Here is a 12,549-nt window from a genome sequence, read left to right on the forward strand (position 1 = left end):
CAGTCAACAACACGACCACGTAAACTCATGAGTGATCCACCGGGGCAACACAGTGACCAGGTCGGGTGTACAGTGCATAGTATGCTTTGGCATGCTGACATCCAGAACATAACAGTGGATGTTACATTCAGGAGGAAGGCCACGAGATTTAGAATAACCAGTAAAAAAAACAAAAAAAACAAATGACTTCATGATCCAAAAGATACAAAAACAAAACCCCAAATCCTCACAGACACTCAGATTAAGGCTAATTCATTAATGCTACATGTTTTTTTTTTTTATTAAAAAAAATGGCATTATCAGAAACACAACTTTATAGGCCTGTTGAGTGTAGAGATGTACACAGATAGCTCTTTTTTTTAATTTATTTTTTTACCAAAAATAATTCACCACTGAATGATATGCACACGTTAGACTCTTTCTTTATTATTATGGGGTTATGGGAGTCGGTATGCCCTCCACCTGTTTTTCATGTTCACGACTGAAAAGAAAATGAGTTCAGCACACATGCATGCACCAAGGTTTGAGGCAGTAAATCGAATCGCGACTTTTAAACTCGTCAAGCCGCCGCGTCTGTTCTCCTCTGCATCTCCCTTCCTCTCCGTGGGGCCATGGTGGGAGATGCTGACGCTCCTCCTCCCCCCTCCCCACCCTCCTGATGGAGGACGCTGGTCTGATTCTCAGTGAGGGGCGTGGACACACCTCCAGACGAAGAGGCTGCAGATGACAGAAGAGGAGTTAAAAATTAACGCATTACTTACAGTGCTCTGCAAAACTTAGACTTAGACAACTTTATTTGTCATTTTGTATGCACAGAGTGCGTACAGAACGAAATTTCGTTTGCATAAAGCTTGAAAAATCACAATATATTGCAGTAAATGACAGGATAAGGTGCAGCGGTGATTTATGTAAACCAGGGGTGTCAAACATACGGCCCGCGGAACAATTTAGTCCGGCCCTGTGGCTAAATGCATTATCATTATATAAAAAAAAAAAAAAATATATATATATATATATATATATATATATATATATATATATATATATATATATATATATATATATATATATATATATATTTTTTTTTTTTTTCTTTTTTTCTCCAGTGTCCTGTCTGGCAATGTGGCAATAAGATGCCACAAAGAGCTCATCAGATTTGACTTTCACAAGTGGACAAGATAAAAGGAAGAGAATGATAAAACAATTATTTTCGAAAAAAACATGTACTTTGTTTAATTGAAAATATGCAGTTCCTATATTGTCCACGAGGGGCGCTGTGTTTTAATTAGCAGATTAAGCTTCAGGTGTGGAAAAATTCAAATCGTTTCTTAATTTTTATCTGTTTGATGTATTTTGTCATGCAGGACAGTGTTTTTAAGTTCTAAAAAATGTGAATAAATGTTTTTCAACATTGTATAATCACTGTGATCAGTTATTATGCATAATGCACAAGTAAATGTTTAACTGAATAAAAGTATTGTTGAAATTGCACATACTTTTCTTAAAACGCTGAGGTTATTCATAATATATTGTGTAAAAGTGAAATTAACTTAATATAAAAATGAACAAGTCCACATTTATTAGTTCTATTAAATCTTGCAATGAGTTAACTCGTGTGGCCCTCTTGAGATCAGATTAAGCTGTATGCGGCCCCTCAACCAAAATGAGTTTGACACCCCTGATGTAAACAATGTAAACAATGCAGGAGAAAACGTTTTCATATTCCCTGAAGCATGTCCCATTTTTGTCAGGTCATAACCACAAGATCAATTTCCTTTCATTTGGGATTTCATGTGGCAGACCAACACGAGAAAATGTGAAATATATGCATTATTTTTTTTCTCTCTCTCTCCCACTTTACGGTTTGCATTCAGAAATCTTTTATCTCTCTTCGTCCCAGTCGTACCTCCGGTCATCTCCGCCGGCGCTGACCACAAAGCGGTCTCCGTTTGTGAAGCGTACGTTGGTCAGATGAGCCGAATGGCCCAGGAAGCGTTTGTGTTTGGCCTAGAAGGAAAAAAAAAAGGGGCCAACACTTAAAAACTGGTCATGTTGAAAGCGAGAACGTCGATGTTCACAAAGCAGACGCCACAGAGCATCACGGCTGATCCGACAGTCAGCAGTTTGACCGAGATTCATTCTCAGCTCAGATAACTAAACTAAAACGCGGCAACCTGCTGACTGTACCGTAAATTCCTGCTCTTTACCAGCTACACACACATGCAGCTGAATTACTGATGACCGTTTTCTTTCACGGTCAACCACAAATCACTAATCACCACTAGGGGGCAATAAAGACCCAAAAAAAAGATTAATATTAAAATTAAATTTAAAGGAAATACACCTGATTCAACCTTTGAGGAAGAACAGCTTAGTTTCAAGTATAAGCACTGCAGAAAGGGAACGAAAAGTAAGCAAAATTCCCTTAAAATTTGTATATTTTTACTTTTAATTTGAGCAGCTAAATAGGAGTATTTGCCAATGGAATGAATATTTTGACCCCTAAAATAAGATAATTAGACATCCTGCACTTGAAATAAGATGATGGAGATGAATTGTTCTTATTTTAAGTGCAAAGTGTTATTCAATTGGCAAATAGTGTGATTTACCTTCTTAAATCAATGAAAAATACAGTAATTTAAAGAGGATTTTACCTACTTTAAGTTCCCTTTTTTGCAGTGAGCCACGCCCTCAACAGTTTTTATTTTGTAATCAGAAACCTCCGGAGGAGACGAGAGGCTTCATCGAGGGACTTATCTTCTTTTTTTTTTTTTTTTTTTTTTCTCTACATAGATGCCTACATCTCAGGTAAATGAAATCTTCTTATGTGAATGGTGAACTTGCATGTCACGGAGGAGCTGCTGTTTAGCAACGGCTCCGCACCTCGTTTTGCCATTAGTAGGGATAAATTATTATCAAATTACGTCTTTTAGCTCATAATACGTTGCATTAAAAAAAAAAAGCAATTTCCTTAACTAGACGAAAATAAATTCAGGTATAGTTCCTTTAAAGCCAGTGGTATTAAAAAAAATAAGCCCCCTTGGTTATAACGTCAATGCGACAACATGAAGACAAAAAAGCGCATTACAGACAGTAACGTTAATATAAAACTTTACTTACAAACTTCTCCGGAGAGGGAAAGTCAAACAGCTTCACCATTCCAAAATCATCTCCGGTGACAATGTTAAGTCCCGAGTGTGACACACAAGCACAGGTCACGTCCGCTTTGTCGGCGTTACGCGACCAGATCCCTACAACTTCATCTCCAAGGACGCTGTAAAAAAAAAACAAAAAAAACACCCCAACATTCACAAAAGAAGCAAACAGGACTTCCAAAAAGTTACAACCACACACCTAAATGTATTATATGAGGATTTGATGTGATAGGCAAACACAAAGTAGTGCATATCACTGCAAAAAGGGAACTAAAAGTAAGTAAGAATTTCTTGAACTTGGTGTATTTTTCCTTGATTTAAGGAGCTAAATACGACTATTTGCCAATGGAATGATTATTTTTACCCCTAAAATAAGATAATTAAACATCCTGCACTTGAAATAAGATGATGGAGATGAATTGTTCCGATTTTAAGTGCACACATCTTATCCCATTGACAAAAAGTCTTATTTAGCTCCTTAAATCAAGGAAAACTACACTCATTTCAAGAAAATTTCACTTACTTTTAGTTCCCTTTTTGCAGTGATAACTGTGAGAAAGAAACGCGTTTTCCAATCATTACCTTGTCCAAGTGGCCCAGGTAATCCTGTCAATTTGAATCTGCTCTGTGATCTGCCTCCCAGACGGCACCTCGTAAACGAGCCGCTTGTAAGCGCCTGTAGATATCTGCGTGACGGCAGGAAGACGGGGAATAAAAAGGGCTCAGAAAGGTGTGAGATTTTTACCTCTCTCTGCCGGGCTGCTAATCACCGTCTGTACCTGGATGTAGGAGCTATCTGCGGAGAAATCCATCTGCATGACGAAGCTGGGGATGTCCCTGCAGCAGTTGATGCGGTTCAGCTGCGGGCCGAGCGTCAAGTCGTAGAAGTCGACGGCGCACTCAGTGGAGCCGACGGCCAGGAAGCGAGAATTTGGGCTGAACCTGCGACACGAAATGTGCACTCGAATCTAAAAAAGCCCCTGTTCACTACAAAAACGGAACTAGAAATAAGTAAAATGTTCGTAAAATTAGTGTATTTGTCCTTGATTTGAGCAGATAAATAAGATGATTTGCCAATGGAATAAGATTTCTGCACCTAAAATAGGAACAATTCATCTCCATCATCTTATTTCAAGTGCAGGATGTCTAATTATCTTATTTTAGGGGTCAAAACACTCACTTCATTGACAGATGATCTTATTTACCTGCTCAAATCAAGGATAAATACACTAACTTTAAGAACATTTTACTTATTTTTAGATCCGTTTTTGCAGTGTTGGAGAGATCTGCCTCCACCGTCCACCATCCTTACCTGATGTCTTGTATAGGGGAGCGCCGGTCTCTTTTCTTGCCCCAGATTTTCAGCGAGGCAACCAACAGGATGATGAACTCCCCGTTCTTCATGCCGATGGCCACCATGTCCCCCTCAGGACTGTAGCTGATGGTCTGCGCCGGGTGGCCCAGGTTCACCTTGTTCAGCATCTTCTGCTTTCCCCACGAGGCAACACAGAAACACAGAGGACTCAGCGAGTTAGGCAAGGCAAGGCAAGGCAAGGCAAGGCAAATTTATTTACATAGCACAATTCAGTACAAGACAATACAAAGTGCTTTACATGATCAAGATATAGCAAAATAATAAAATGTAGATAGAAAATAGAATAAAAGCAAGTAGGGATAGAATGTAGTAACAAAAAAGAACATTAAAAACAGTAAAACTGTTTAACTAGAACAGTCAAAGGCAATTTTAAACAAATGTGTTTTTAATCTTGATTTAAAGGAACTCAGGCTTTCAGCACTTTTACAGTTTTCTGGAAGTTTGTTCCAGATAAGCGGAGCATAGGAACTAAATGCTGCTTCTCCATGTTTAGTTCTGGTTCTAGGTATGCAGAGTAGGCTGGAGCCAGAAGACCTTAGTGGTCTGGAGGGTTGATGCACTGATAACAAGTCTGTGATGTATTTAGGTGCTAAGCCATTTAGGGATTTATAGACTAACAGAAGGATTTTAAAGTCTATTCTCTGAGATACAGGGAGCCAGTGTAAGGACTTTAGAACTGGGGTTATGTGCTCTACTTTCTTAGTCTTAGTGAGGACGCTCACTTAGTGAGGAGTTAGGGAGAAAGCGGACGACGGAAGTGCGAAAACGTCAGACAGCCGAGCGCTCGGACAGTCGCTCTGACCTTTTCTGGGATGTCCCACAGACGGACGGTGCCGTCCTCGGCGGCGGAAAGAAAAACGTCTCTCGACGGATGAGTGCCCAAACCCCATATGGGTCCGTCCATGTGTCCGTTCACCAGGATGTTGCACGCTGCGTTCTTCTCTCCCACCTCAATGATCTCGGCGTTCCTGGTGCCCACCAGGATTTTGCCCTGTAGCAACGACAAGCAACAGTCACCGGGAAGCAGAGAGCGGGGCGTTTAAATGACCGAATGACTTGCGTGCGTGTTACCTTCCCCCTGCACACAGAACGGACGCAGTCTATGATCTGTCCGGTTTCTAACCGGAAGGCTCTGCAGCGTTTCAGCTCTTGGTCCCAGAGCTTCAGAGCCCCTCCTTCCTTTGATCTGGAGGAGAAATGGCTGCATGCATGAGCTGATCGACATCACAGCATACATTTTTTACCTCACTGGTGTGCTTATACAACATTACAGCCTTGGGAAAAAAAGAAACTTTCCAAGACGTTCAGCCAATTCATGGGAAAAACTTTATTTATTAATTTTATCGTAATAGCTACCTATCATGCTCACAATTCTGCCTATAGTAATAGTACATGTAAACTCTCTAGTAACAAAAATCATCTGTATATTATGCTATTGTACATATCTGTAAAACTCAATTTATAGTTATATCCACCTGTATACTATATTCGGTACATATCCAGCTATAAATTTAGTTCAAAATACTAGTTATCTATATATTATACTCATAGGACAAATCTATCAGTAAAATTGTGTCTATAATAGTATCCATCTCTATATTTATTCAGCACATATCCATGTCCTGTACTTATGGAATCATTGTTTATCCTGCACTTGCTGCTATTGCACTTCTGGTTAGACCTAAACTGCATTTCGTTGCCTTGTACCTGTACCTGTGTAATGACAATAATGTTGAATCTAATCTAAATCTAAAGTAAGTGTTCCAGCAGGTTTGGGAGCTACTTTTAGCAGCTATAGCTGGAAGCAGTCTTCTTCTTTCTGACTTTATCAGTCTCCTACATCACTGTGAAGGAATATTGGTCCAATATTAAGGTCTACTTGGCCTCTAAGGTCCGACTACAGCAGTTTGGCTGACATTGGTGTCTGGACTTCAACTGGTCATTGCAGCACTCTTAATATTTCCGTTTTCAGCCATTCTGTTGTAGATTTGCTAGCCTCAGCTGCCAGATAGATCTTCATGAGACTGTCATGGGAAAACAGAGTGTCTTCAGTCAGAGGCTTCTCGAAATTCGCTGCAATAAAGACCGCTACAAGAGATCTTTCCTGCTCACAGCCATCACTATCTACAATAACTCTGAAGAATTTGCATCAATAGGAGTTACAACAACATTTATTTCCCTCTGGGATCAACAAAGTATATTTGAATTTGAATTAATGTTTTTTTTCTAGAATGCTTTGAGAGGAGTTGATGCTCATCTTAGCGACTGTAATTTGCATGGGTCCTAATCATCGCCCCTCACAGGTGGTTTGATCCGTCGTGATTGAGGTGCTTGTTCGTTATGGCGAAACATCTCAGGTTTGTTCTTCCTTGTCCAAAGGACATTTCTCCCACATCATGTTGCTTCATTAGTGACCTTTTAAAAAACTCAGTCGTGCTGCAGGGAAAACAAGCTTTCTGCTGAAAACCAAATAAGCCACACTTTTTTAGTCTTTTTCAAACTTTCTATTCATGATCTTAAAAACTCGAGATGCCAGCTGAGGCCTGTAGACTCTGAGACGGAGATCTTGTTTTTTTTGTTGTTTCTCTGTGCTTGGTGGTCTGACTTTAGGGTGTATCTTCTAGGATGTTCACTCCTGGGAAGATTGGCAGCCCATTACTAAGGAGTGGACCTGTTTCTGTTGAATTTGCATGCTATCTAAGCCATTACAAGGACTTTGTTTGGGCAGTGGTATAAAGCTTGGTACTCCACATTACTCCAGACCTTTTGAATTGAGAAAGCTTCCTGGAGAGGAAGCGAAACGTCTTCAACTATGGAAAACAAGTCCAGGTGCTTTGTTTTTTTTACTTCTTTTGGAAGGATTGGCAGCTTATTGAAATGGTTTTCAATAGACTTAAATAGACAATGAAAAAGTTCCTATAACCCTTTCCAGATTGAATGGGGACCAATATTTCTTCCCTAAAGTCTTCACGCTCTTTCCTACTTCTTATCTACGGTGATCTGGTGGTGACAATGAAAGAAAAACACTTGTTTGCTGGCTGTTAAAATAAAGGTGTAATTTTCTATGCCCATGACTGAGCTGAAGGTGATGAAAAATTGTCTTTTTTTTTACCATGACTGGTGGTTAATGCAGAAGCACTTACGGTCTCTCCTTGCCTCCCGTGACGATGAGGCCGTCTCTCAGGGTGGTGTACATAGTGAACACGGGGCCCGTGTGAGCTTTGGCCACTATTCTTACCAAAATGTGTTCCTTCCACACACACACATCCCCACTTATGGTACCTGTAAATGTCAAGTTATTCTGAAAAGAAAACAAATCTGCACTAATCTAGTGGCCTAAGAGAGCAGAGCAAGCAGTGCAAAAAAACAGTTCACAGCATGTTCAAGCAGAGCTTTTTTTTTTTACGGATTTAGGAAACAAACGGTGACATTATTTCATGGAGTTTCAGTTAGGGCTGGGCGATAAATCGATTTAATCGATTAATTTGAATTTACAATTCTTTAAGATTTCATTTTTGGAACATCTGGATTTTATTTTGCCAATACACTCATTGGGTTTCCATGAAGAGAACAGCATGTGATGCTGAATATATGTTTAGGCAAATATATTGTCAAAATATTAAGTGGAAACTTTTTTTACCATAATACGAGGTACTTCATTTACTTATTTACTTTTTTTTTTAACTTAGTTTGAAGTTTACAAGTGCAGTGAAGCCTGTTTTTAGCTCAATGTGTAATACCACTAGCAGCAAATGTTTTGTTATATTTTCATTGTTTATAATGGCACGGCTACCATCTTGTTTTACACTGCAAAAATGGATCTAAAAATAAGTAATATTTTCTTAAAATGAGTGTATCTGTCCTTGATTTGAGCAGGTAAATAAGATGATCTTCCAATGGAATAAGACTTTTACACTTAGAATAGGAACAACTCATCTCCATCATCTTATTTCAAGTGCAGGATGTCTAATTATCTTATTTTAGGGGTCAAAATACTCATTCCATTGGCAAATAATCTTATTTACCTGCTCAAATCAAGGACAAATACACTAACTTTAAGAACATTTTACTTATTTTTAGATCCGTTTTTGCAGTGTACAAGCATGTTTCACAGCTTGTTTTTAGTTGCACCTTGAATTCAGGTCAACTCCCTGATGAAATGCTTGACATAAAAAGCAAGGTTTTAAAATAATTTCTTTAATTTCTTTTTATGAAACATAAAGGAGGAAAAAAAATCGATTAATCGGATTTGGTATGATAAAATCAGGAGATTTATTTTTTAATCCATATCGCCCAGCCCTAGTTTCATTTTCTTTTGGCAATGAAGCACAAAATCAAATGCTGAAGGTGGTAATAGTTACTTACAGCTCCGAATGCTACAGACAACATAGTTTGCATCCGGGCGTCCTCGATGGAGCTCAGCACACCTTTCTTGCAGAGCAAAGCTCGACCTGCTAACGTCCAGAATCGCACATGCTTAATGCCCACCGACACAAAGTGCGTGTCTGAGTCGGGCCGAAACTCTGCCACAAAGATCCGCTGCGTGTGACCGACCCGACTGGCCACTTTGGCACCTGAGGAAGTCAGAGGAAGTGTTATGTCTGAGTTAAAAGCCGAGCGAAGAGCGGAAATCTGAGGGGGGTTTTCTGCCCCGGGTTTACCTTCCTGCCACTTCCAGATGGTGACGGTGTGTTCGGGGTCCAGGCCCACAGAGAGCAGCAGTCGCCCCGTGGCGCTGAAGCTGACCGAGCAGACGCCGCCTGAGTGGAAACAGCGCAGCACCGACAGCGTCTGCTTGGTCATGGCGTCCCACACGTGGATGGAGGGAGACGTGGCTGAGGAGCAGAATTATATAGATTATATAGTAGATTATTTTTTACCTCTTGGGCTTTAACTCATTTTCTTCTTTACTTAGAGGATTATAGGTTTAGTTGTGTGTTGACTTATGCAAACTCCATCTTCAAAATCAAATTAACTGGCCATTAAACAGCTGTCAATCTGACATCCTTCAAGGTTTTTTCTTAGTATTTAACAGATTCTTGTTAATTTTGAAAATATCTTACCTGACATGTCACCAGTATCACCTGGAAAAACAGAAAATGTGATTTATTTCAGTTATCATGCCACATTTCTCTCTGGAAGCATGTTCTTATGGAAATAAAATTCATAAAATATGAAAATTAAGGTTCTTTCCTTTACAGCTTTTCTACATTACCTTGTAGCTTTATTCTCACACAGCAGCAACAGAACTAAAAATAAGCAAAACTTTCTTGAAATGCATATATTTGTCCCTGATTTGAGCAATAAATAAGATTATCTACCAATGGAATGAGTATTTTACCCCTAAAATAAGATAATTAGATATACTGCACTTAGAATAAGACGATGGAGATGAGTTGCTCCTATTTCAGGAGCATAAATCTTATTCCGTTGGCAGATAATCTTATTTACCTGCTCAAATCAAGGACAAATACACTAATTTCAAGAAAATTGCCTTTACTTTTATTTCCCTTTTTGAAGTGCAGAAATTTTTAACTACATGGCAGGAAAAGAATCCATGTTTTTTTTTTAAATATTTGTCTTCAACTACCTTTTGTTGCAACTAAAGCTGTAAGTTTGTAGGAAATGTGTCTGAACCTGCTTTGCTCATCTAGAGAGTGAATCTCTGTCCATTTTTTATGTCATCACCACCATGTTTCATCACGCGGATGTTGCTTTCAGGGCTTTGTGCATTGACAGGCCACGGGTGGTGAGAACGGATGAATAAATGGGAGTCGGACATCTTCTGTACTAGTCCTGAACGCGGGGATGCTGCAGGGCGGTGTGCTCCACCCGGCCTTATTCACCCTCAGTCATCTGCTCTGCCATTCCTTTTCTTTACATAATCGCACAAGTTTGCAGATGACGCCACTGTTGGTGGGTCTAAAAACAAGCCGCTCTTTCGTAGAGGCCAAATATGTAAACTGCACCACTAACACTGATTTTTGTCACCAGATTCTCCCACCTAAGCTGTGGATCTCTGCTGCTCCTCCTGGGTGCTTCTATGATTGATGCTCTCTGGTCTCGGTACACTGCAAAAAGGGAACTAAAAGTAAGTAAGAATTTCTTGAAATGAGTGTATTTTTCCTTGATTTGAGGAGCTAAATAAGACTATTTGCTAATGGAATTATTATTTTTACCCTTGAAATAAGATAATTAGATATCCTGCACTTGAAATAAGGTGATGGAGATGAATTTTTCCTATTTTAAGTGCAAACAACTTATTCCATTGACAAAAAGTCTTATTTAGCTCCTCAAATCAAGGAAAAATACACTAATTTCAAGAAAATTTCACTTACTTTTAGTTCCCTTTTTGCAGTGTAGATTTGCAGTGGCACCAAACTCGATCCGTTCTCAGATCATTTACAGAACAGAGACCCTCCCTGACCTGATGCTGGTTGTTCTCTAATGTTATTTAAAAAAAACCTCAGACCTTCACCAAGCAGCTGGATGTAAAATGAAAATAAAAACACACACAGAGGGACTCTGTTTTCCAGTACGATGACTTCTCAATATATCTGTTTGCACTTGGTTTTATTTACGAGTGTCAGAGTGAAGGAGGCTGAACACATAAGCATACCGCAAGTTTCTTATTTGTGATATTTTTGAATTTGCCTTTCACTTCATAATTTGCACTTTTTTAATTAAAAACTAGGGCTGAACGATTTTGGAAAATAATCTTATTGCGATTTTTTTATGTTAATATTGAGATTTCATGCAATTTTTTTCTCCAGTTTAATTTATCATGTCTTTTTAAACATATACAAATAACAAAGAAATTTGTTTCCTCGCCGTGCGGATTAGTTGCTAAAAGACCCACAGCATCTAAACTTGGAGCAGAAATTATCACGTTCTGCCTACGAAAAATTGCAATTTTTACTTTTCTCTGCATTAACCACAAGCAACAAAAATGGCCTCTAAATAAAGATGTTTGTAAACAAGGACTGTTTAAAACAAGAGTTTTTAATGTTTCTAATAATCAGAATATTATTCAAGAGAACAGCTTTTAATTGATTTGGACATCAATCCTTGTTGAACATAAAGTGCAACCAACAAGCAAGTCTATGTATTAAACTTATTCACCTGTACTTAATGCTATGTATGATTATATAAACTCTAAAACAAGTAATAAAATTAGATTATCTCACTGCTGCAACTGTCTTCCCTTCCATGTGGAGGCAAACCCACTTTGAACATTTTACCGACACCTAAAGGACGCGTCTGATCCATTAATTGTTACATAACCAAAAATTGCAGACCTCTGCGATTTGGAAATTGCGTTTTTTGAAATTGCAATTATATTGAAAATGCGATTAATTGTGCAGCCCTATTAAAAACCTACTTAAGCTGTTTATTTTAGTCTCTTTGGTGCCTCAATGTAAATTTATGCACAGAAGAAATATGTCAAATTTTTCTTCTTATTTGCTTTAAAAAAACAACAACAGTATTGCACTTTTGCACCTCAGATTATTTAATTCCATGATAAATTTAGTTAAACTGAATCTGTATCATCAGTGTGATTAATCATTTAGCGCAATAACACAAGAGGCTGACTTCTCACAAACATACCTACTTGGCCAGTTGCCACCACATTGGGGAATTTAGGGTGTTGATTGATTGTCAGGCACAAAATGTCATCACTGTGTTCAACATAGAAACTTTGGCAGGCTGCAGGAAAACACAAACAGAGGAAAATGAATTAAAAATGAATTAAACCCAGACTGTCGGTCAACAGTATCCATCTCCGCGTGTCTCTGACGAATATTTACAGGTGGTCAGGTTAAACACGATGCCGACGGAGGCCGTGTGGTAGATGATGTCCGCCCCCTCGTTCAGGTAGTGCACGTTGTTGCGGCAGTCGTTGCCACGGTAACCAAACACCAGCTCCAGGACAAGGTCCTGTGGGAGAGAAGAAGACAGTCGGGGAGTCAGGAAGGTCAGCCCAGAGCCGGCTGATGGCACAAATGATTCGGTTACAGA

General features: G+C 39.1%; 1 protein-coding gene across 5 annotated transcripts in view; it reads right to left on the bottom strand.

The window, feature by feature from the left end:
- Positions 1–645: 645 nt before the first annotated feature.
- Positions 646–12,549, bottom strand: part of eml5 (EMAP like 5) — a 68,900-nt gene continuing 56,996 nt past the window's right edge. For 3 of the 5 annotated variants that reach the window (XM_036150545.1, XM_036150541.1, XM_036150544.1), the window contains 14 exons: positions 12,339–12,468; positions 12,139–12,237; positions 9,594–9,614; positions 9,192–9,365; positions 8,896–9,104; positions 7,674–7,831; positions 5,602–5,716; positions 5,333–5,521; positions 4,468–4,640; positions 3,935–4,097; positions 3,738–3,841; positions 3,121–3,274; positions 1,907–2,007; positions 646–717 (listed from right to left, as the gene is read on the bottom strand). In XM_036150545.1, the coding sequence (XP_036006438.1) occupies positions 681–717; positions 1,907–2,007; positions 3,121–3,274; positions 3,738–3,841; positions 3,935–4,097; positions 4,468–4,640; positions 5,333–5,521; positions 5,602–5,716; positions 7,674–7,831; positions 8,896–9,104; positions 9,192–9,365; positions 9,594–9,614; positions 12,139–12,237; positions 12,339–12,468 (1,827 nt within the window). In that variant the 3' untranslated portion in view covers positions 646–680. The remainder of the gene's footprint in view (positions 718–1,906; positions 2,008–3,120; positions 3,275–3,737; positions 3,842–3,934; positions 4,098–4,467; positions 4,641–5,332; positions 5,522–5,601; positions 5,717–7,673; positions 7,832–8,895; positions 9,105–9,191; positions 9,366–9,593; positions 9,615–12,138; positions 12,238–12,338; positions 12,469–12,549) is intronic. The other 2 variants (XM_036150542.1, XM_036150540.1) reach the window with 1 other exon arrangement.

This window comes from Fundulus heteroclitus, chromosome 19, assembly GCF_011125445.2.
Source record: "Fundulus heteroclitus isolate FHET01 chromosome 19, MU-UCD_Fhet_4.1, whole genome shotgun sequence".
NCBI classification, from domain to species: domain Eukaryota; kingdom Metazoa; phylum Chordata; class Actinopteri; order Cyprinodontiformes; family Fundulidae; genus Fundulus; species Fundulus heteroclitus.